The 24,525-nt window shown below is 43.6% G+C and overlaps 2 protein-coding genes across 7 annotated transcripts; both read right to left on the bottom strand.

Moving 5' to 3' along the window:
• Positions 1–110: 110 nt before the first annotated feature.
• Positions 111–7,546, bottom strand: LOC120443693 (solute carrier organic anion transporter family member 4A1). Its single transcript, XM_039622932.1, has 7 exons — positions 6,858–7,546; positions 3,541–3,857; positions 3,313–3,487; positions 2,236–2,338; positions 587–1,516; positions 325–513; positions 111–259 (listed from the first exon to the last, which is right to left on the bottom strand). The coding sequence occupies exons 1-7, from the start codon at positions 7,093–7,095 to the stop codon at positions 136–138; spliced, it is 2,076 nt and encodes a 691-aa protein (XP_039478866.1). The 5' UTR covers positions 7,096–7,546; the 3' UTR covers positions 111–135.
• Positions 7,547–7,604: 58 nt separating this feature from the next.
• LOC120451755 lies at positions 7,605–24,326 on the bottom strand. Of its 6 annotated transcripts, XM_044006672.1 has the most exons (9): positions 22,844–23,330; positions 21,110–22,031; positions 15,578–15,777; positions 15,200–15,518; positions 14,239–15,057; positions 12,820–14,177; positions 10,427–11,795; positions 9,546–10,175; positions 7,605–9,447 (listed from the first exon to the last, which is right to left on the bottom strand). In XM_044006672.1, exons 2-8 carry the CDS (start codon positions 21,771–21,773, stop codon positions 9,583–9,585), a joined length of 5,322 nt encoding a protein of 1,773 aa, XP_043862607.1. In that variant the 5' UTR covers positions 21,774–22,031; positions 22,844–23,330; the 3' UTR covers positions 7,605–9,447; positions 9,546–9,582. The 6 variants fall into 6 exon arrangements, with proteins under 6 accessions (XP_043862607.1, XP_039491643.1, XP_039491619.1 ...); XM_039635709.2 differs by lacking the exon at positions 22,844–23,330 and adding an exon at positions 24,219–24,326 and having other exon boundaries at positions 7,605–10,175; XM_039635685.2 differs by having other exon boundaries at positions 7,605–10,175; positions 22,844–23,329.
• Between the last annotated feature and the right edge of the window lie 199 nt (positions 24,327–24,525).

Here is a 24,525-nt window from a genome sequence, read left to right as displayed (position 1 = left end):
ACTTCTTAAGTTCATAGCTAATAAATAAAAAATGCGAATAAAAATGCTAGCCAGCTTATGATGAGCCACAATATGAGCCAACTGACTGGCTGGGTCTTTATAATTATAAGTTTCAGTTCGATGGTTATTATCTTCTTAATTAACATCTTCCTTTCCATTTGCATTCGATGGCTTACTAGGTGGCACATAAAACCACCAGGCGCACGCAAAGAAGATCACGGATCCCAGTTTGCAGATCAGCGCCAATAGCCACATATATCTGTAGAAATTATGGAACACTATCGTACTTAATACGTTCATGGATGTAAGGACCATAAAACTTACCGGCTGATATAGAAATTATCGTAGACAAGACAAGCGCCTCCGGCATCTTTATCGCAGGACTCTTGCCACAAAATGCATGACTCGTCAATCAGGGCTCCGAAAATCAATGGAGCTGGTATGGTGCCCAGTAGTCGCACCTTTATCCACTGCAGACCCAACGCAAAGGACCGCTGGTCATCCTGAACACACCTGCGATTAAGAAAAATAATAGTTCATAATTAATAATAGTTCATAATTAATTACAAATAAAAGAAAAGCTCACCTCAGTGTGGCCGAGAGTGCGGGCATTGTGGCGAGGAACGTGAAGACCATCAGGATGAAGCAGAGGACCACGAAGAGTGGCAGAGTCTGGCAGGTGGAGTCGCACTTCCGGTTGGTGGCATCTGGCCGGAAGTGGGTGGCTTCCGAGGACGGACTGCCCTCGTCCACCCAGCCAACGTGTTCGATGCAGCTGCAGTTGTGGTAGCGCTTCAGGCTGTCCGCGTGCTCCTCCTGGGCACATCCTGCGTGGCATGGACTGTAGTACATGACGCCATCGACGCCACAGATCGGATCGTAGTTGGTGCGACTGCAGCCGCAGTTTGAATTGCAACTGGCCACCAAGGCGGGAGAATCGCTACCGACCTGCAACTTATATCCCGTAGTGACGCCAGCAAACTTTGGATTTGGACAAGAGACCAGGAAGCAAATGGTAAAGAGTGCCGCCACCGTGGTGGACAACAGGCACATCTTGATGATACCTCTGCAGGCCAGATTCCATTTCTTGACCAAATAGCCACCAAGGAAGGTGCCACCGCCTCCAGCTGGCACCGTGATCAGACCCATAACCAAAGCCGAGTACATGGGCGAAATGCTGAACTGATTCTCGATCTGCTTGGGCAGAAAAGCGGCGAAGCCGGCTATCACCAGGCCCTCCGTGGCTCCGGCCAGGTTCAGGAAAAAGAAGGTGGGATTAGCCAGCAGGCTCAGCACCGCACGTGGCAGTCCTCTGACCACTTTATTGGAGTCATCCGTCTCCGATATGTTGGCATGTGCCTCGGACACCCTTTCCAGCTGCAGCTTCTCCGCGCCGGGAAGCATCTTGGGGTACCCGAAAATGGGCACGGCGATAAGCAGGCACATGGCAGCTGCGAAGATGAAGCCCAGCCACCAGGCTCCAATCCACACCTTGCTGTCGCTGGTCAGGCTGAGTCTGCAAGTTGGGTCGAGATTGGCTCAATTAGAAAAGATCTATTTTACTGAGGTGATAAGTTTGGGTCTAATAAAGTACATCAATCGAAACATATATAATGGCTACCCCATGAAATGTACCTCCCTGAAACCTTTTTTGAATGGCAATTCAAATTTTGCATTAACTTAACGTAACCCCAACCACTCGTTAACATGTTCAAAATCATAAACAAAATTCTCATGTTCCCGACATAATTTACATACTGGAGGGCTAAGGTTGAGCAGACATTATGACCTATGGCATCACCTTGACAATAAGCCATGCGGTTGTATCCGTGTGGATTGGGATGCAGATGGCTTTCTGTTTTGGAGCACGGCAGTGCCTGCGACTTTGCTCCATTTCCAACCATCCAAACAGCCAAGCAGCCAACGGCCCACCGTGAAGGTGAATCAAACAAATGCTCATTCTCATTCGCACCTTATTTCCTCGTTGTCAGCGGGAATGTTGTTTTATTACTCTCTGGAGATATTTACACGGCGAGGTGCTTTGTGGCATTTGCCGTTGCCGGGTAACAAATAAGCTCCACAGCATCGGCCCCCATTCCCATTCAAGCTCCACATCCCCCAAGGCCGGTATTAAAGTCACCTGCTTTTTATCTCCATCAGCACTACCTTTTTCATCCGAGGGCGCTAAGTCGCCCGATTAATAACAATCATTGCGGGCTTATCAGATGCACTTACTGGACGGGGTCCACGGTCATCCAATCCGTATAGATGAGCAGCAGTTGTCCTCCAAATACGTAGCCAATCGCAGGTCCAACGGTGGCCATTGTGTAGTAGATGCCTGCAATAACGAACTTCTCAGTTAAGCTTTAACTTCCATGAACTTTTGTGAGACGATTTGTCAACAATTCAGCAGGAGTCATTCCAATTATCATTATCAGATAGTTACATCTTCATTTTGCATGTGAAAAGTTTTGATTTTGATACTCCTGCTTGTACAGTGCGTTTCAAAGTTGTAACGAAAGTCAAAACAGTACGTAAAACTATGCATATTTCATTTTAATTCAAATTTCTTATACATATATACGATATAAAAATATATAGAAAAAATCCAATAAGGAATAAGATTAGCTTGATATGCCAAGAAGTATTGAGGAGCGAGTAGCCATTTGGCGGAGTTTGCCTTTATTTATTTATCTTTGAAACGCACCGTGCAATCGCATCCTGGAGATGGAGCTATCCCACCAGCCCCAGAATGGAGTCAAACGGCCGGGAAGAAGCGAATTTCAATTGTCTCAATGCCAGACAGCGATATCCAGGAAGGCAAAGCGGCGATGCTGGACGGGCTTGATAATTTCGCTGTCGTCTTTGGATGGCACGATAAACCTAACTAAGAGGCAATAAATTTCAGCTGCCGCTGGCTATGCCCCAGACCCGCGACTCAACTGAGTCAGCAACAATCTGGCTCTTTAAAATTGGGTCAACCGCGGGGGGGACGGAAAGGAAGCCGGCTGACGAGCCGAGAACCCTCGGCAGGATTGGGATCGAACTGGAGACGCTGGGGGCGCAACAGCAAATAGCAAATAGTATTTACTCCCTTTGTAGCCGACGTCGTTTGCCAATAGGACGAACAAAAATAAATATGCATGTGTGAGCGCAACTAGCAGACACTTTGATATCGCATCCAGGACCCCCCAATCTAATACCCAATCCTGCCCAGAAGTGTGGGTATTTGTGCATACTTCATTTGTTGTGCGACTGCGGCAGACAAAAGTTTGGCGCATCTTATCAACGGCTGCGTCGTTTGCAACTTACCCAAGTAAACAGATGACATCTTCTTTGAGACATTCTCATCGATATATGTGACGCCCAGTGTGAAGAGGGGCGAGGCGCCGGCTCCATGGAGCAGTTGGGCGGCCAGGAAGAGCCACACAGTCCAGGTTAAATTCTCGCCCTGCCCCTCCCCCATTTCGTTCAGTTCGCAAGCGGTCTGCAAGGATATGCGAGTTAATCGAAGCTGGTCGCCCTGCCAAGTCTCCTTACCATCGACTGGCTGGAGTTGGACGCTACACCCGTTGACTCGCACACATTCGCCTCGGCAATGGTGGCCCTGTAGTTGCCCACCAGGAAGTTGGGCAGCAGGAAGACCAGCGATCCCATGCCCATCACAATCAGTCCGATGGCGATGAAGCGCGGCTTGGAGGCTCCACGTCGTCCACCGTAGTAGGTCACGGGAACCAGGCAGGCGAAGGAGGCCAGATCGTAGCCACTGGCCACCAGTCCCATCTGCCGGGAGCGGAGTCCAAAGCGACGCTCAATTGTGGAGATGGACACATTGATCAGACCGTTCACTATGAGACCTGGAGAGGAAATGTTTCAATCAAACATTAGCGGGCACTCCTATATACTTTAATTAGTAACTGGGAAAGTTGTTTAATAAGTGTTTACATGGTGGCTTACACCCACTGCAAAAAGTATAGCATGCTTTTCAGGGTCAGCTTAACTTATTACAATAATCCCTGAAATACATACATACATATGTATGTACTGAACTTGTCCACAGATAGATTTTGATTTTTGTTCCATGACACCTTTTGCTGAACAGTTTGGCATCCCTTCATAGGGATCATCCCCCAGTGCAGAGTTATGACATGGTGTTGTATGCTGTAACTTCATGGCAGACTATCAACAGATTGCCACACAATAATAGGAAGGTGCGGGGAGGGCGGAAGTAGTCCTGTAGAATAAGGAGGGAGGTGAATTGAGTTCTACGGGGGCGGGTCATAAATTAAATATCTGCACGACAAATTGGTTTTGAAGGCTTAGGCGAATATTCTATCATAAATAAATATCTGTTAGTTGCGGGCCCGCCCTCCTCCACCTGCAAGGCCATTGTTGCTTAGAATATTTCTTTTTTCTACAACAAATTCAATTTATTTTTCAATAATCGCCAGAAAGAAGAGCTCCGCTGGTCATCTTCGGATAGAAAGGTGATAGAAAACGGAGGGTAACTTCGTAGAGGGAGTAAGTGAATGGGGACACTTACAAGTCATTTACCCCACTAAGTGTAATAATTTAATAAATCCCAATGGAAACCTTGAGACGGGGAGGTTTTACTCTGGAGTGGGAGTTAGAATGTGACCTTTGACTTGAAGTATGAAGTGAAGTGTAGACGGCTTTATTGGATACGTGACAATCTAGGATTTTGCATGTGCATCGATACATTCTCCTCGGGATACGTGGGATGCACAAGGATACAAACTGTTTGCCTAATTAGCAGTAAAGATATTTACATCAAGTTACTACAAATTTAAAGAGTATACCTAAATCATTGTGTATACATTGTATTAAACTAACTAAATGGTACAGATAAATGATTAAGCAGCAATACTTTTATAGGAGTTGATCTCTACAATCGTAATATGCACATGTGCCGCATCACTCCCATTTCTAATTCACGCATATGAATTATACGGCTTAATGACTCATTTCCATAGAAAGATGCTGAATTCGAAGCCATAAAAACAACAATAAACCATTTGAACTGGATGCACGACGAGCGCGGAACGCGGCCATCCAAAATTGTTGCGGATGATTTATGTTAATGCCGTGTCAACTGATTAATATTTTCGGTCACGTGCCGCCTCATCCGCATCCGTAAGCCGAGCCACGGGCGGGCGGGTGTTCCAGCTCTGTGTCACCCACATCCAACCGGAAGCCTTCTCACGTCGTGCGTCAGTCGGAGGCGGGTGCAGGAGCCCATCCAGCAGCCAAGTGCAACAGATGCCAGCCGGCCATTCGAGCTGCAAGAACTGCATGGATGGACTCAGTTTGCTTACAGCACACGGCCAAGTCATAAATACTGGCAGGCATCCTGCCGGAGATGTCCGCGTGAATCACACCTCAACCGATCAGTCTTGCCAAACGGAGAAAATATCCTTTCGTTACTCTTTAAGTTATGAACTACTCAAAATGGTATCATAAGAGTATAGTAAGTATTGAGCAAAGGAAAAGGATTTTGATGGCATATGCATGCATATTAAGGATCTAGAACTTATCTAAGAAAAGGGATGATAGTTGAATTTAGTTTGGCTTCTACCATAGTGTTTCCTCACGTTTGCATCGCAGCACTCGCTGGCAGCCATCCAAAAGTGGCAGAGCCGAGTGCACTCCTGCAAATTTCATTCAATCGCTGGAACACAGCCTAATCCCCCGGAACACCCATAAACGTGTCGTCAGCTTTCGTGAAATTGGCGAATTTTAATTAACCGCTTGAACCCATTAGGAGTGGGAAACTGGTGGCGAGGCTGAGCCGTAGCCATGGGCACCAGTGCCAGTACCAGTACCAATACCAGTATCAGCTTCAGTTTGGCTCAGCCGGGGATCTGGAGTTGGGTAAACAGCGATTAACATTGTTTTGATTTATGCCGCCGCCCTCTCGCTCTCCGGATTTCCCTAATGCCACACTCCAGAGTGACGCCTATGACAACGTCAAGGGGCTGGGCCCCCACAAGCCCCCATTATCAAATCCTTTGGAAATCGCAGGCTAAACTGGGTCCATTTACACTTGCAGAGGCCTTTCAAACTATTCAAAGTGCGGTGATTTTTTGAGGTTAATGCATCCTCGGGCTAGAGCATCATCCGCACCTCGCCTGCTCCGGGCATTATTAATTTTTAATTCGCTTCCATTCACAGGAGCTCCTTCTCAGCTCCTTCCCAGCTCCTTGGGCGAGCTCTTATCTGTTGCACACAGTCCTGCTGGCCGAGGCTGCGAATGCCCAGGATGCTAATGAAGCGATGCGGATGTTCTCATCGCCTTCGCATTGCATTGTCTTGGCCAACTCGAGACTTTTCGAATACAGGCTGGCTGAAAGTTTTCTTAGCAAAAGTTTGTCTTGTAATCAAGAAAAATATGGCCATGTTGATTTAATATACTATGTAGTACTCAAGATGGCAAAGGTGGATCGGGGTCTGCTGTGCAAATATTATTCCAAGCTCTTAAGTCGGTTCTAGATTATTTATATTGATTTATAAGTTTAAGCCTTATCTGAAAAGTAAAAGACTTTTATACGTGTACCAAATAAATAATCAATTAAGATCATTTTCAGCTGGATTTTTACAGCATTTTAAAATTATTCTTGTAAGCATGATAAGTTTTATATTCAAACTGTAATAGACCACAATTTAAAAAAATGAAAACTGAAAATTCCGTTACTCCACTGTGATTATTAAGCTTCAGTTAACAGCTTGACCGAGAAGCAGTCCATAAAATTCAAAAAGCAAGCGAGCGTGGGCGCAAAATTCGCGCGACGGACCGTTTAATGGAATTAAGTAAGTAATTCGGAACGAGAAAATATCACCTTGGAGAGCACCGCCCCAGCAGAGCCAGAAAAGAGCCCACTTGGCGGTGCAGAAGCGCTGGAGCCACGGTGGATTCCAGCCGCACCATCCAAATCGCTGGCCGTTCGCATCCGTATCTGCTCCAGAGGAGGCGCTGCCCACCCGACTTGAGCGGGCACTATTGTTGTTGTTCACATTGGAGCACTTGGCAGTCGCCGCCGTTGTGTTCGAGTCCAGCTCAATGGTAGCCTCAGACATGGTTTCACTTTCTGGGTGCGCACAACAACAGCCGCGATACGAATGCCACTGCGATCCGCACCGAACGACGGCCGGAAACTGACTGAGCTCAGATATTCAAAACGCCGCGGACAGCAGCTCAGACCGACTTTGCTGTTAAGGACTCTAAGGTCGCTAACAGGGCTCTGTTGCAGGAAACCAACCACCCTGCTGCTGTGCCGACACCCACTCGGAGCATCTCGGATTCATGAATGAAATCTGCTCGCCCACCCACCCACTCATTCATCCTCTGCTCTCCACTCCTCTCGCTCACTCGCACCTATCAACAGTTGTCATGACGCTGCCTCCACTAACCATATTATCTGGGGAAACGTGGAACCACGATGGAGAAATGATGGAGAAATGAATCGGATATAAATTGTTTTTCCCTTTGGTAAATATTTATCGAACCCGTGCCATTAAATTCGTCAAAAAAAAGCACGACAATCTCCGCCAATTAAAAGTAGTAATAAAGTTAAAGGCATTTATAGTTTCATTACAACTTTCATGTTTATTCAATAAATTTTTCGGTTTAGTAGTTTTTTTTTCTAATTTATAAACTTATATTATGTAAATAGGTACTTAACTTGCCAATGTTAAACAAAATCATAGCTATTGACAAAAAAACAAATTTCGGATCAAGAGTGTAAACAAATTATCCAATGGGCTTGGTCGTGAATTCAGATGGCCAAAATAGGGAACTAGTTTAAGGCAAACTTCTAGCGACCGGTAAGCACCAGAAATATTATCCATTTGTAAATTAAGTACAGTACATTTTTTAAGTAATTCCACTTAACTGAAGAAGATACGTTCAAACATTTTCGATTGGTACATTTTGGAAATTATTTGAAAAATTGGTTTGCTTTTGACTACTTAAATACGTACATAATATATAGATATATACACATATCCATATTGTTACACTTAATGTATTAAACAATAAAATAGTAAACAAAAACAAAAATCGTTAACAAAGAGCAAAAAAAAATATATCGGAGCTCGGTGTAGCTTCGTCTAGACCCCCCATTTTCCAATAGAGAGTACACACGCGGTATTTACAAGATCTTCCATGAATCAAAATATATGTATACATGTTATTATATATATCTATATGGGTGTGTTGCATTTAAATTGTATCTATAACGTTTAGGTAGGTCCATTAAAGGCTGACATGTTAAAAAGTTGCACGGTTTAGGGAGCACATTGGTGTTGATGGGGATGACTTGAGCAAGTTTACTTAGAGCAAAAGTGTTCGAATGTACACACCCTGTACTTAACTCATATGGTTTGGTTATAGATACACGTACAGTGAACGCTTTGGGCACTACGACAAATATCACATAATGAGATCAATTGGATTTATTTTGGGTACTTTTGTTTTCGTTTGCGCTTCATTTCCGTTGTTAAGTTTTGGGTTGTGAAATAAGAATGTACGATTAATTGCACAATATCATTGAACTTAAGACTTCCTTCTGTTTCGAGCATGAGAGCTGGTGGGCTAATTACAAAATTATTGGCAATTCGTAAGCTGATTAAGTACCTAATTTAAGTATGCAGTTGTTTTGAAAGTTCTTCCAATTCATAATACTTCAGTTGAACCGATCTAGTTTGCACTTAAGATTTGAGTTGAGAAAGCGGGAAGGAATAGAAATAAAGAATTGCACATACATAGGTGTTAAGTAATCCTATGGCGGGAGAATATCCCTTAATAAATTGTAACAATAGTGCTTTTCGTATAGTAAATATTAACTTAAGTAACAATGTGTTTCCGGTGGCTGTGTTCTGATTATGGTTAATTTTCAGTAAGTATTCATTTGAAACGGTAAGTACAAATTTTTCATTCACATGATTTTCGCTCCCGAAACCTATGCAACTTTTTAAGAGCCAGCTATTAATGGCACTCTAAGCCAAATAGTGTTTCAATAGGTTTTTATGGTTTAGATATATGTGTGTACATTTAAAATGTTGTTTTTACATTTTACATTCATTAAAGTATATCGGTTCTTGGGTCAGTACTCACTTCAGAAAAAGGTCACCAAAAATAATGAAACATAAGTTCCTTATTTCAGATGCAGTTTTCTTGAAGTGAATATTGAGCATTAGATTTGCATTCGTATGCCATAAGTATAATTAAAATATATTTATATTTTCTTGTGTTATAAAACTTAAAATGAATTTAACCAAAAATAAAACAAAGTTAGTAATAACTTGTGTACTTCATCATATTTTGTTGAATTTGGGGACACCCAAACTTTCATTATCATTATCAACCTTGACTTCCTATCCAGTTTTCAAGGCGGGTGGGGTACAGTACGTAGGAGAGCCATGGGAATGCTGGGTGGGTGTTAGATTTAATCGTTTGAGTTGGGTGTTTTCACATTTCGCATCATTTTGCTTTCCATGTAGTTAGGCATTTCAATGTATTTACGCACCAAATATATTTAGTTGATCCTAGGCCCCTTAAAACCTTTAATTTGAAGATGTTTCCTCTTTCTGCTCTTGCTGTGTATCCTCTGGCAGAACGCAATCGGCTACCTCGCTGTGCATTACAATTTCAATGTCGCCCAGTTCGGTAACAGCCTCCGCCTTCAGCGCCACATCCTCTGCTCTCGATAGCTTCTGTAGCGTGTGAAGCGTTTCCTCGTTGATCGTGTGCTCCGGTGAAATGTTTTCCTTTAGCTGACGCTTCAGGCTGAGCGGGATGTACGCTGTATTGCACTCCGGCGGGGATGGCGACTCTGTGCTGCTGGAAGCTGACGTCCCTGTGCTCATCTCGCTTTGAGGAGCTGCACTGGACGCTGCCTGTTCGCCGCTGTTGTTAAAGGAGAGGTTCTGGCGAAAGACTTGCTTGCTAAAATCCCTCAGCTGTCTGGAGGCTGTGTCGAGAAAGGAAGAACCTCCCGTCTCCGCGCTTGAGGACGTATTTTGGCTGGCGTTGGAGATGTTGCTACCGGTCAGAGAGGCCCACGATGCTGGAGCAGTTTTCCGCGCAACCGAAAGAATGGGATTTGGATTGGTGGCAGAGCTGCAGTCGCCTCCTACGACGCTTGTCGCTGTGGCATCTGTCGAAGCAAAATGGAAAGGTATTATTATGAGAAATTTGGTAATATTGAACTTTAAATACGCAATCCCCATAGTTACACTTATACAGAAGGTAAACGTTTTCAAGCAGCTTTAAAATAATTAAATGCAAAGTATACCAAACATATTATTGAAATGGAACATCTTTATGGAACTTTGAAGTTATTATTTTTCAATTATGACCTGATTTATCCCCTTCGTATACAAATAAAGTACATAAAAAACAACTAACTCTGTGAACTGTTTGTGATCGTGTTGGCGGCGGGCAGGTGACTTATTTGACTGGCCTTGGGTTCCGGCGATGAGCCAATGTTGAATATTGTAAGCAGCTTGTCTACCGCCGACGGATTGGCTATCCACGATGTTTTCCGAGCACGCGTCTGTGGCGCGTTGCTGACGGGCTCGGCGGGCGGCAGCGGTTCTATTTCACTTTTCGAAACAGGATTCGTATTGCTCGCCGCAGCAGCAGCAGAGAGAGCAACCACGCCGGCCGATTCCTTGGTCAATGTGATGTCATTATCGCCGAACACGGCCAGGGGACACATCCTTTGTGGAACTTCTGGGCCAGAGGCTGCAGAGTCTGTAACATCGGTGGAAGTTGACGTGCTTCCATTGCTATTACTACTGCTCCCGCTGCTGCTGCTTCCGGGCGAAGTTGAGCTTGAATGACTTGAGGTGGGTGATATGGTCAGGTGCGGAGAAACCTTCTGCCCGGCTACCTCTACGGCTTTTGTACTTATGTGTGCGTCGGTGTTATCGCTGGACTCTACAATGACCACACTGCTTACTGGCACGGCAGCAGCTGCCGCCTCCACTGCCTCGGACAGCAGGACCGCCTTCCTTGCCGACTTCAGCATAGGCGTGGGTGGTAGATCAATTGGTGGCGTATGCGGCGTAATCGGTGGCATCTGCCGGTTGGCCATCGGCACCTGGGGATCCTCGTAGATGCGCGACACATGAAAGCGAGACCTAGGTGACACCGACAGTCGTTTAATCGTCTGCGTCGAGGAGGTAACAGATGCCATGGCGGGCAGAGAACTGGAGGTCGGCAGGGCCCCAACGGCATTGAGGCTGTTCTGACTGCCACTGGGCGATCCAATGGTGGGTATGGACATGCAGCTACTGGCCGAGCGCGGCGTGTGCGGTGGCGGATGCTGGGCCAGCGGCGATATCAGTGGACTGGCCACTTCTGCCACGCGTGAAACGTGAAAGCGGCTGCGGTTCGGCGAGGACGACGGCGATATAGTGGGCGGACTTGGTCCCGGAGAGCGGAGACGTGGTCCACGCTTAACCTCCAACAGAGCAGTCGGTGTGGGCAGGGCGGTTGCTGCAGCGGTCGCGGTTGACGTTGCAGTCACCGTGCCAGTAGCCGCGTCTACAAAGGGGCGACTGTGGCAGGTCAACGAGATCTTCCGCGAGCCCAAGTAGTAACCGCCGCGACACCGTATGCTCGGAAGGCTGCCTCCCACATTGCTGCCTCCGCCGACCATGTTCGCCGTCTTCTCCGCCAGCTCCTGGGCCTGCCGCTTCTCATTTCGCGAGCACAAGGAGCGAACGGTGCCCAGCACCCTTGTGTAATCCAAGTGCGCATCGCTGCCGATCTGCAATAAGAAAGAAGAAGGATAGTAACCAATCAGTACGGGCACTTTCGAATTCTATTCAATAGCGGATCCTTAAGAAAAGCAGCTTCTGATTGAAGTAGTCGGTTGTGGAATCGCTCAGTTGACCAACGAATAGCGTCGTAAGGAGCTTTTGTATCCAAACGAGCATTGGCGGGGTATAACTGAGCAAGTGGACAGGAGGTTTTTGTTATACAAGCGAACGAATCTTAAATTAAGCTAAAGTGAAATATTAGCTGGGGTTCAGGCTACGCAAACTACTAAAACCAGGTGGTCAGAGTGCGTTTCAGTTGTTAGCAATGTTATCGGATGCAAGCCAAGCGTGGTCAAAGGACTGCAGTTGAGCTCAGAGGGCAGTAGGCAGAGAGTTGGAGGAGCAAATTGATTGGGGGTTTACTTACGCTCTCCTGGGGCAAAGGCGATGGCGGTATAACATTTACTATCGGCACTATGGGCAACTTTAACGGAGATGAGAGAGGCAACGACAACAGTGACCACAAATGAAAACGATTTGATTAAAAATTCAAAATCAAAACTTTCAACGCATAAAACGTCCGTAACACAGCCATCCAAAACCAAGCACGATTTTGCATTAAGTAATGGTATCAGTATGGTTAGCTACGGCCAGCCGCAGCTTCTTTTACCCTTGGCAAAGATAATCTTCCGATATCAAATATTAAACTTTACACAATAACTAATATCGAATATTTCCTTTGTCTGTAAAATTTGATTACCAAGAGTAAATAGCTAAAAATATGGAAAATGTCACACTCTTTTGTTGAGCAAATATTTGTTAATGTTTAAAGCATACGGATTTAACAATGAATAGTTAAATCCGTATGCTTTAAACATTTTAGGATCTTATTTGTGAATTTACGAACTTTCCTTTGCTTTACAAAAGTTGCCAGTATAAATGATATGGAAACTCAAATTCTACAGTGGCCACGCATTGAACTCTTGGCTTTAATGGACAATTGTGGACCAATTCCGGGGCCAGATAACTTACCGTCAGTCGTTTGGGCTCATCGTTAATGTCAATCTGCGTGAGCGTCTTATTGGATTTGAGCACCTCGGCGATTATATTCAGACTTTCCACCTCTAGTTTATTGTCGCGAATGTCAATACGCTGGAGCTTGCTGTTGCCACCAAAGGTGAGAATGGATGCCAGAGTCTCAATCCCCTTGGCATTTAGATGGGCACTCTGTAGCCCCAACGTTGTCAGAGTCGTGTTTTTTGTCAAACTGTCCTTTATGGTTGAAACGAACTCGTTAGAGAGACAATTCTTGCCAATATTAAGCAGTTCCAGCGAAATGGTCTTCTGGAGCAGCTCAGCCACAGCTGTGGCGCAGTCCTTGCTTAAATTATTATTCCACAGAGTAAGGGCTTTCAGTCCGCTAGGCGAACGGTTGGCCTCTAGTGTAGCCTCGGCTAGCTGGCGGCGCGAAAGTGTGTCATTCTTAGTTAGTTTTTCCGCAAACTTGGGATCAGCGGAGGCGGTAGAGCTGACACTGTTGTTGCTGGCTCCGCTACTCATGCCGTCCAGCGAAGTCTCACTGCACAGGCTGTCGGAGCTCTGCGATCGGTTGCGACTGGACTGATTAAGATATGCACAACTGGACTCTGTGCGTCTTAAGCCAAGGCTTGCTCCTCCCGGCGACGTGGACGGTGGTGGGGGCGTTGGCGCAGGACTGAGAGATGGGTAGGAACTAGGGCTCAGTTCTTTATCCTTCAGGAGGCACTCCTCGGCGATGGTTACTTTTGGGGGCGGGAATGCATCTTCAAGTTTGTCCAGCGCAGGAACAACAGGCGTAGGTGTGAGCGTCGCTGCCTCCTGGGCGGCAAGAAGGCACTCGGTGGACTCCGTGGCAATGGTAGCCGTCTCTATGCCACACATCTCTTTTGTCATGTCATCCAGCCGCGTGCTCTCCAGTAACACCGAAAGGCGGCTAAACTCGTCGGGCAGATGGCGACTTATGTCGCCTTCAGATGCGCTCTCAAACGCCGAGTCCGTGCTGTGCGTGTCCTCAAAGTCGTCACCAGCCTTGGCATTTTTGTTTACATCCAGTGGGCGAGATCCAGCAGCCCCCGCCACAGCACTGCCATTAATACAGTCACTTTCCTCGGCTGTGACTTCAAAAATAGCCGCCGGCGAGGAACCACTAGGAATGTTTTCGATATCCAGTGGCGGTGGTACGACTGAAAGGGTTGCTGATGCTCCTGCTCCCGATGGCAATTGAATTGTATTGTTATTGGTATTGTTGTGGGAATTGTTAGCATTGTTATTATTATTGTTGTTTATGATGTTGTTCTGTACACAGGATTCATTGGGTTCAACGGTTTTAGCCTCTGTTGAGGGAGTAATATCTGAAAAAGAAAACAAATTCAGCGCTGTCTTATGAAACGGATTAAAAACCAAGTTATTTACCACATAAGTTGCGTTCGTTTTGAGAACATTGCTGTTGCTGGTACGCTGCAGACAGCGGCTCCACAGTTGCACTTGCAACAGCTACCGATTCTGACTCCATCGGGCTGGATGAGATCATGGCCGGAGCGATTTCGCCTTCTGGCGGCGGCTGCTTGACGGTGTTGGGTTCATAAATCTCGTTGCTGATTTCGCTGATGTCCTCGGAACAGCAGGCCGCAAGGGTGTCGGTGGATATGTTTGAGGGCGCCTCTTCGCTGCTGCTTTCGCTATTCATGGAGAGCAGCTTGTCCAGCATCGACTGGCCGCTTCCGTTTTGGTTGCAGTTTCTGACAGTGCGGACAGTGTCCTCCGTGTTTTCGTCGTCGTTATCATTCTCCAAGTCCACAAGGACACCTACCGCTGGATCGGTAGATGTCTCCTCCTCCGCCGTAGTTTCGGAAATCGAGGCTTCGTGCGCAGAAGACTCGCCATCGACGACGTCTTTTGTTTGATTGATGGCCGAGGTAGTGGATGTGGGGATGATTTCCGGGGCCTCTGTTTCCACAGGTGACACGCACTCATCCACTTCAATGGCACGGGTGCGCTTTAATGCACCCATTCGTCGCTCCAGCTCGGTGGACTGGAGAATTAGGGCTTGTACCAGGTACATGACACCCTCGTTTCTAATGTTGTTATTGCTAATGTCGATTAGCTCCAAGCTATGGTTGTAGCGCAGCATGTCTGCTATGTGCTGGGCATCTACACAGTCCAAGTCGTTGTAGCCCACCCAAAGCTCCTTGAGCATTTTGTTTTGATAGAGACCTCGGCCTGCAAACGACACTAAAATATAATAAATACAATTTCGGAAATATTTAACTACTGATTACATCTTGAGCTACTTTACACAGGACACAAGGATCGAAAACATGCTGATCTTATCACTAATCGCTATTTCCAAACGTCACAAAACCGACAAACTTACATAAATGAACGAGTGGCTGTCCCCTGAGGCCGCAGTGCTCCAGCTTTAATGTGTGCAGGTTGGAGGAACCGAGGGCCCGCCCAAGACTGTCGGCACCCAACTTTGTTATCTGATTGCTCTCCGCGTTGAGCAGCTGCAGCTCTTGGCTGCGCTCCACCATGTAAGCACAGAGTTCCCAGCAGCGCTTCGTCATCTCCTCCTTGTTGTAGGAAATGTCCAGCTCATTGGCAGCTTCATAGTATTCGATCATTTGGAAGAGGGCCATCAAGCAGCTCTCGTCCAGCGTGCAATCGGACAGATCGATGCATTTGTATTGTATCTGGAATTTGTAGTGTGCGTTTTACTAATCGAAGTCTGGAGAAGAATGTTCCATTTTACCCGTTTGAAAATCTCCTCGAGGGCTTCGCAATCGTTGGCGGTTAGCTTTTTCGCTTTAAGGGGAAGTAAAGGCTGCCGCACTTGGTTCAGATCCAGGGCCTTTAGATGATCCACTACACTCTCTAATGGCTCGGTGTTATGCTTTTTACACGACTGCTGATACTGATCGACAATCTCGGAGCAGCTCTTTACAAGGTATACTGCAAGAGAAAAATGACTTGATTAATAAGAAAATTAAAGAATTGTTTTCTAAACAGATATCTACATATTATTAGGCTTCATCTATAGTATATATTGATCCGAAATCGACAAGTATTCCCGTCGGTTCTTCTGTTCTGGCCACTCAAGTGTCGCCACTTCAAAAGACAACAAATATATTATATTTGGTCAAATATGACAGATAACTGAAACATGTGGCGCGTGCGAGTGCCCGACTCTCTACCCCGAACGTCATCACCCACTTCCAGCATCCATGGTGACATGATCATCGACAATTGCCGGCGTCGGCATCAAGCACATTGAGCGACATAGACAAATTGTCCACACAAAGTAAAAAATTAAATAGAATTGCGGCGGCAATTTCCAAACGATTTGCCTTTTTCCAGCGGGGTTGGTTGACACAAAATCGTGAACTTGTAATTTGCGACTCATTTGCGTTGGATTCTGTTTGTATGCTTTAATCATTGGGGGCACCAAATTCAGAAACCGCAAAGTTTGCTCTTTGATGACAACTCATGGCCAACAACAGGAACGCTTTTGAACAACTTTTGATGTGATAAATATATGGGTCTATGATGATACATATAGTATAAATTCATACATTCTGTTTTCTTGGGAATTGTGGGTTACTATGATGCAGTTTGGACGCATTTAGCGACTACTGCAAGTTCGCTGCGAACCAAAGAAAGAACAGTGTGCCAAATGCCAAGTGCACCTTTCTTATAAATAGTTGGCAGCACACCACCGCACACCTCCACCCAGACAAGCATAAGTTCTTATGAAAAACGTAAACAATTTAATCTATCATTGCATTATCTCGGCACATCGGTGTTAGAGGCAATTAAACGATTCGTTTTAGATCTGCCACAAACTTGGATGCCAACACACAGGCGGCTATGGGAGAGAAGCGAGATTTTGTCAAGAAATCTTTTCACCGATTCCGAAAGATTTTCAATCTTGGCAGGCATTCAAAAGTGCTTCAGTTCTATTTCATCTATATAATAGTTCCGTCCACCTCCGCCAAACCGAGGCTGCCTTGAAACCCAACATCTGTTAAGTGATTCATTAGCGTTGAGTAGAATAATTCAAAATATGAAATGTTACGAGTTTTCTCACGAGCAAGCAGACAATGTGACGACCAAGTTATTGGACGTTTCTCTTTGAATTTGTTGTTAAACTATAAATAAAAATGATTCAAACCTATCAAATTAGTATTGGCCACTTGGCATTATGGGTCAACGGTCAGCGGCGAAATAGAAAATATCTGCTATTTCCGAGGAGCATCAGTAAATCATAAACAACCTACTGAAGAAATAAACACACAGATCAAGAAAAACATTTATGAACTATAAGCCTTTTTTTTTAGTGCTTGTCCTAACAAGTTTTATCTATCACTCATTTTAACCATTGTATTGTTTGTCATTCCGCCAAATCTTTACTTTGATATGATATTTATTTGCCGAAATGGTTTTTGGTTTATTTTTGATTGTTACGTTGGCCAACCACAAAACTATAAACAAAAACAAGCCAAGCCCACCTGAGAATTTTATGCAAAACTATCTAAACAAAGTCATTTTGTCATCACCAACGATTCACTCGCTCGCATTTGCTGACTTTAAAAGCAAATTAGCCAAGTTATAGATACAGAGATAGATTGCGGCAATACAGGTAAATAGAGCTCATTGGCCTTTGGAGGTGACAAATCCATAAATGATCGATACATTGGAAGGGGTATATGCGAATCCCTGGAATAGAGTATGTTTGTTTGTTGATTCGCGCTATCGATCGCATTGATAAATGACTAAGCAACCCAAACATTGTAGAATCGCGTGCCGCCGTCTGACTGCGTTTATTAAATGCCTTTTCAATATTTTATTGTTCCATCGATTTTTGTGCCTCGTTTGCCGCTGCTGTTGACGTTGGCGATTCTCACATAAGTCAGAGCAAAAGTCGAATGTACAAATAGAGAAAAGCTATAGTAAGTAAGCGCGAAGCACACACAAGAGAACCGGAAAAATTGTCCAATTAAATTGCTGTTAATTTAGTGCTAAACATTTACAATGTCGGAATCTTGTTCTCGCCGCTCAGTCATTAAATTTATGACTGCATTTTGGTTTACTGCAAGTTGGCCACAAATAATAGAACAATAGAAGTCGGAAAATAATTGATTGCCAGTTTTGAAATTTGGAAAAAACCAATTTAAGTTTGGAAACTGCATGATATTTAATGTTTAATGAGAAAACTTGCAGTACAAACAGGTTTTAATATTATAATATTTTATATTTTATTCATTCAGGCTCCAAAAGCAATCATATGACCTTAATTAGTGGGTTATAAAATATATACATATGTGTTTGTAGAAGTTTCGGAGCCTGTTGAATTTGGGAATTGAGTTAGTGAGTTAGCTTGTAATTCCATTCAACCTGTTTTTAACAATGCCTCACTCTTATCTGATTATTGATATCAATTGCTGTCGTTGACTTGAATTGACAAATTGACTGCCATGAGCGACGCTCGTTTGTCATTATCAAGGCAGCAATTCTCAGGCAAAAGCAGACGAAGGGGTTTTGTTGCTTTAAAAAGATAAGCGTCTCAATGGGTCTGGCCAGAAAAGTAAATTAAATAAATAGGCCCCAAACGCCCAAAATCAGCCATAAACACGCACCGAAATTGTAAACAAGCGTGTGAGGCGAAGGCGAGTTTCGTTTTGGCTAAATGCAAACATTTGCGTTATTTGCGAAACAGCTTACTCATATTTACTTGTTCTTAATTTTCTTTATACCCTTTTGCTTTCGAATCGCATAAATTAATTACATCGCCAATGTGCACTAATCGAACTCGTGACATTTTGCACAGCAATTGATATTCTAGTTATTATCTTTCGTGCCATTTCATTGGCCGCTTGCATGTGAGCGTGAGTTTGGCTCAAATGAAAATTCGAAATCCAATACAACGAAAGTCCGTGCTCATGGATTTGCTGTTCTGTACTTGTGTTTGCTTTTTGTTGAATGCATTTCGAAAACAAGACAAGTTCTACCTCAAATGATATGCAGAAATTGCAGTTTAAAGGCCTATCAACAATGTTGTTCAACAATAGTTTAGTAAAAACAAGAACAAAAAAATTTCCAATTAATTATAATTGCAGATTCTGATATTTTTCATATTTTAGTGACTTGAACTATTATGCGACATAATAATTGATAGATATCTGTAAATTGTATTCTTAAATCTTTAGTTGGATGGAAGTGCTTTAAGAATATATCCTATTTGCAACCATATATAAAAGTTGTGGCCTAGTTTGGACCTCGAATCGAGGCTATTTACTGGGATCGGACCTTTCGCTGATAAACCAACCCGGAAAGTGGATGGAATTTCTATTTGCACATATGTACAAGTGTACAATATGTACAATATACACATATTGTAGTGTGTGTGTGGCTGGCACTTTCATTCTTCCAAGCCAGAATGCCCGTCGTCTGTCATAATGTCTTTTTCCTGGGGCTTCTCGTTCGCTGCTTTTGTTTTAGCGACAATGATGACATCACATACTAAGTAGTTTTTAGGCCCACGACGGCGGAAAAAGAGCAACAAACACAAACACAGTGCAAACACAAAGGCACAGACAAAGGCGAGAAGGGAATCGAAATCGAAGTAAACAAACAAACGGACAGCAGCAAGGCAAATACAAAAAACACAATCTACACACATATGTAAATTGGGTGTCACCTACACCCAGAGGTAAATAGCAAGTCGGGCAAAAACAAAAACACAAGCGGGGCAATCGTTTAAACAAATTCATAGACACTCCGACGAGACGAATGGGGAGCACAAAGCGGAGCCCACGATAGGCGTCCAAGGCAAACTTAAAACGAAGCAGAAGGGAGCAAAGCGGAAAGCAGAAGCAAAGGCAAAGGCAAAAAGAAAAGCAATGCCGGCCAAAAGAAACGGCGAACAAATAATAAAATAATAATAAAACATGTGAGAAGCGCGAAGCGAACTGGAAAGCAAAAGCAATAAGAACAACGAAAAACGAACCCAACCGTATCTTATCAGCAATTTCTGTTATCGCTGACGTGAAAATAACAAATAACAAAATCAAAAGAAACTCAAAATCAATAGCACACACGAAAATTTAACCGCCGGGAATTGAAAACAAATTAAAAACTTTAAAAAACAAAGCAATTGACGATTAAGCAAAATCAGCTTTTCACGCCAATGAAGAATGTTTATACGCAGTTTATTATATGGGCATAAAATCAGGAAGCTTTTCTTTTATCATACAACTGATAACTGTATGCTTATAATAATTTATAAAATAATGGAAGTATTCTCACAGATGTAGTTATAAATAATGCATTTAATAGTAACATTTACCACGTGTTTTTAAACAATAAAGGAAGCATAAGTGCAGCACTAATGGTACTAAAAGCTAGAGATGTATCTTTGTGTCAAGAAACCTGTTGCGCTTCCACGGTAATTAGTTTGTTACCTTAATCTTTTAATCACCAGCACATTGCTTCTCTTCCCAAATGGAATATGCATTTTCCTTGTGCTTAGCAACAGCAAATAATTCACTACGCTCGAGTAGTGAATAGCCTGCAGAACGCATCTGTCGGATGCAGCGCTTTTCTCTGTTCATTTGGACGCGAGTAAATAAATATTTCTGCGCACTTTGGCGACTTGGCAGCCACTTGAAATTAGCACCCGCGACACAATGGGAAATCAATGTATTGCTGGTCCATTGAATGAATTCACAGGAAGTGAAGCGAATGTGTCTCGAATCGAGTCAAATTTTACTTCCGTGTTTGCCCGAGTTTTATCGCCTACGATAAGATCGAAAGCACGGAATACCAGCGGAACTGTAGAATGACAAATTGTCAAATGAACGGTGAGCATATACTGCAAAGCCGGAAGAAATCTACCTCCAATTACCCGGAAAGCCCATTCTAATGATGACGAGGCGCAGCCAGATGTTTCTATATTCAGAAACAGATCACTTTTAAATTAAAAATTAAGTTGTTACCAACACTTTATATAGAACTTTAGCTCGGTCAGCACTTGCAACCAACTTTCTTTAGCGAGCTAACAATTAATACAATTATTATGCCCACAACAACTTTAATTACGATCCGCGTGGGTCATTAAAATATAAAAAACATGTTCAGATACGAACAAAAAATAATGGAACGATTGAAAAATAAAAACAAAAATATAACTACATACATATATACTTATCAGCTATAAGTTGGAAAACTTTTAAAAGTAAGTACTGTCATATCAAAGCGAGCACGTAAACTACAATGCAAAACTTACCTTGCTTCCAAGGATTGGCCGGCTCCAGGTAACCGGTGACCAGTTGGTTATCCGGAAACGAGACGCGTCGCGCAATGGACGAGGTGAGCGAGCTGTCCGATGATTTTCGCTGCAGGAGACTGGGCGCCGTCGACAGGATGATGCCCCTAGGGGGCAGGCCCAGGGGTCCAGAGACTCCACCGCCAGCACCGCTACCAGATCCCGAACTGACGAAATCCGGGCACATGGTCGAGCTGGGATTGGAGGCCAGCGAATCGGTGCGCCACACGGCCGTCTGCTTGGCATCGTGGTATATCTTGATCTTATGTCGTTGCTGCGTTCGCATCTGTGCATCGAATGCGGTGGCATCTGTTGCAGCAGCAGTCGCATCACCGCTCGGCGCAGCAGCCGCATCAGCTGTTTGTGCTAAATCCGTTCGCTCTGCCACAGCTGGTGTTGTTGTTGTTGTTCTGGCCGTCGCCGTTTGACCCTCAGCTGTTGTACTTGTTTCCTCTACGCCAGCTGATGTTTCTGCTGCTGCAGCAGATGTTGTTGCAAGGTGCGTGGCAATTGTTGGCTCCGTTCCATTGCCTTCTGTTCTTGCTATTGTTGTTGTGGATAGGGTAGCTGTTGCTGCTGCTGTTGTTGTGTTTGGCTCTGCAATGTCGCGATTATTGTGCAGCATTGTTGCAAAGCGTATTCAGTTGCCGCTGTCGTTTTCAAGTTTGTCGCTCTTCAAGTTGGCAGAATATCTCGAACTCGCAGTTTTTGTTTTGTTTTATTGTTATGTTTTACATTTAAATACACTTTATTTACACACACCGACACGATTTGATATCGTATTTTATTTCGTATTTTTTTTTTTTTTGTTTGTGCTTCAAACGTGCGCTTCCCGTTTACATTTTCGAACGCTTTTATGAATTATTATTTTTTTATTTCATCACTACAAAATGAATGACAAAAGCAAATTAATTTGTATGCCGCTCGCCTACAGTTTAAAAGGCGATAAAGTAATGTTCGAATTTGTCAAACGCATCGAGTAATCAGCAGGAGCCAGTTTACAAAAAAAATTTTCCGCTCAAAAATTTCCACCGATTCGAACGCACAGTGGGTCTAGCCACAGTTGTTCCAAAATTGTACACCCTTCTCTTTATATTCGTAAATAAACAACTAAGTGCTTTTCTCACTTCATTTACTTGATTTATAAAGCCAGAATAATTATTATTTAGTTTTTTTTAGTTCAATTTCATCTACGCTATTTTAACCCTTCCTAACTAGTTCCTTATTCACCCCACTGTGCAATGTTAAGTGTGAAAACAAAAGAAAACGGAATTTAATAAAAAAAAAAAAAAGAGACAAAGAGAGCACACCAAACGCACACTATCAAACGCTCACGGAATAAGGCGAAGCAAGAGAGCAAAAGAGAATGGCATAAAAAACATTACCTAATTGTTATTGTTTTTGTTTGCGTTTGCATGGCCAGAGAAGCGAAAGAGAGAACCAAAGAGGGAAAATCGAGAAAAGCCAGTCGCAGATTGTTTGCGATTGTTGTTTGTTATCGCTTTTCCCCTCTGCACTTTTCGCATTTTTGTTTACCTCGCCAGGTTGCCTTTCTCTCACGCGCCTCTGCAAGTGTGGGTGTGTGTGAGTGCGGCTGTACTACGTGTAAGTGTGCGTGTGTGTGTTTGTGGGAATAACACGCGCCCTGTTGCATGCAAAACTCAAATTAAAAGGCAAATTGCATTTGGTAATTACACAGGGAGTCGAAAGGGACAAACAATTGCACGCTCTTGCTGCTCACTTTTCCTCGAATTTTGTTTTAGAATTAATACACAAATTACGTCACGCATGTCGGTGTGAGTTCAAAGGAGGACTACTGAGTTGTTATTGTTGTTTTGGAAGTTTTCTGTGATTTCCGTGTTTCTTCTGCTTTCCACTTTTATCGGTGTTCTTCACCTAATTCACATATTGTATTTGTTTTTACGCACCGTGCCTTTGGCGCATTTTGTTTTCACGCACACAAATCGCTTCTTTTTTTGTTATACAACTTTTAGCGAAGGATTTTTCTTTGTGCGACCAATCAGCTTATGTGGTGTTTTATCGGGCATTTAACCGAACCGTGCTCCATTCAGCATAGCGTTCAGCTATCGACCATTAGGCATCCGCGACCCAACAACAACCGATCACAAAGACGTTGAAAATGCGAAAGATAGAAATAGAAACCGAGTTGCGCATTTTCATGCTGGCCAACGAGCGGTGTTGCCACACTGTCCAGACGCGAATTGGTGATAAAGGACATTTTATGGTGAGATAGAACTTGAACTGATAAAATAACGATATGTAAATTGAGATGAAATTAATAATAAAGGCGATCTAAGTTCGTTCGCACCAACAACTTCAAATTGAGCCAATCCTCATATTTAAAACTTTCTCATAAGTGGTCATTCAGCATTTTAACTCAAAAACTAATACATGTTAATTAATTAAAACTAAGTTAAATATATTAGTGTTATTGGAGTTCTCGTTCCTTAGAAAATTATCGAAATAACCCGTGACGACGTGTAAACCACTAAAAACTCTGCCGACAGTCTGGCAACCCATCCACGTGTGCTCTTTTCACGCACCCTCTCGCTCACACTCCCTTAAATCGCACGCAACATACAACATCAAAACAATAAGTTTCTGTACACATGCTCCTGGATTTTCACTTTAATTAGCCTTTTAATTGTATGCCGCACAAGTTTTTCGTTTTAATTAAACATTTTAGACAAGATTATCGGGCATATCACATAAAGTTAGCCTTTCTCTCTTAAACGCTCTCTGTATGCCACAATATGATGTCAGAGGAAACCTTTTTCCATACACCTCGTAAAGAAATAATAAATTGGAATCCAATACGCCAGCTTTCACTGAAAAATTCGTTTGGCAACGGCGCCGTTTTTAGAAAAACTTTTGCGCGTTACATTTTCGGGTGAAGTGCATACAGAAAAAAAAACAAACTTCAATTTTCAAGGTCACTGCTGAAGTTTTCCAGACACACACGCACCTAACCCTGCCGCTTGCCACCCACCGCAGCACTCAGATTATTCCGAGATCGAGCATTCAAATTAATCGAAGTGAAGAGGCTTACTTCGCACTCAAATTTAGTTACTGGGTTTACAAAATTTCCTCCGATGGAGCCGCGAAACTGGCGAAACAATTGACGAGCTCTGGCCAGTGTTACCAACTGCTCTAAGATCTCTATACCAAAGTGCTTTCGCACAATGTGTACTGTATTTGCACTGAGTCGAAAAGGAAGGAGGTACAGTGAAATAAAATTCATCTAATATTTAACATAATATATTTAAAACGCTAAAATTTAGAAAGGGTTTTGAATTCGCCAAAAAAATAAACATAGTTAATAGTTAGTGGAAACCTACTAAAAATGGCCTTTTCAT

This window comes from Drosophila santomea, chromosome 2L (genome assembly GCF_016746245.2).
Source record: "Drosophila santomea strain STO CAGO 1482 chromosome 2L, Prin_Dsan_1.1, whole genome shotgun sequence".
Lineage (NCBI taxonomy): Eukaryota > Metazoa > Arthropoda > Insecta > Diptera > Drosophilidae > Drosophila > Drosophila santomea.
The sequence above is the reverse complement of the archived record's forward strand: the minus strand, read 5'-3'. Positions and strand labels throughout refer to the sequence as shown.

Bases quoted from the DNA above. Each gene is read 5' to 3' on its own strand.
- LOC120443693 (XM_039622932.1), bottom strand. From the start codon at position 7,095: ATGTCTGAGGCTACCATTGAGCTGGACTCGAACACAACGGCGGCGACT. The intron at 3,858-6,857 runs GTGATATTTTCT...TTTCCTCTCCAG, and splicing joins CTGGGGCGGTGCTCTCCAAG to GTCTCATAGTGAACGGTCTG. The intron at 514-586 runs GTGAGCTTTTCT...TCTTAATCGCAG, and splicing joins GCACTCTCGGCCACACTGAG to GTGTGTTCAGGATGACCAGC.
- LOC120451755 (XM_039635709.2), bottom strand. From the start codon at position 21,773: ATGCTGCACAATAATCGCGACATTGCAGAGCCAAACACAACAACAGCA. The intron at 14,178-14,238 runs GTAAATAACTTG...TTTCTTTTTCAG, and splicing joins AAACGAACGCAACTTATGTG to ATATTACTCCCTCAACAGAG. The intron at 11,796-12,819 runs GTAAGTTATCTG...TTCTTATTGCAG, and splicing joins ATGAGCCCAAACGACTGACG to ATCGGCAGCGATGCGCACTT.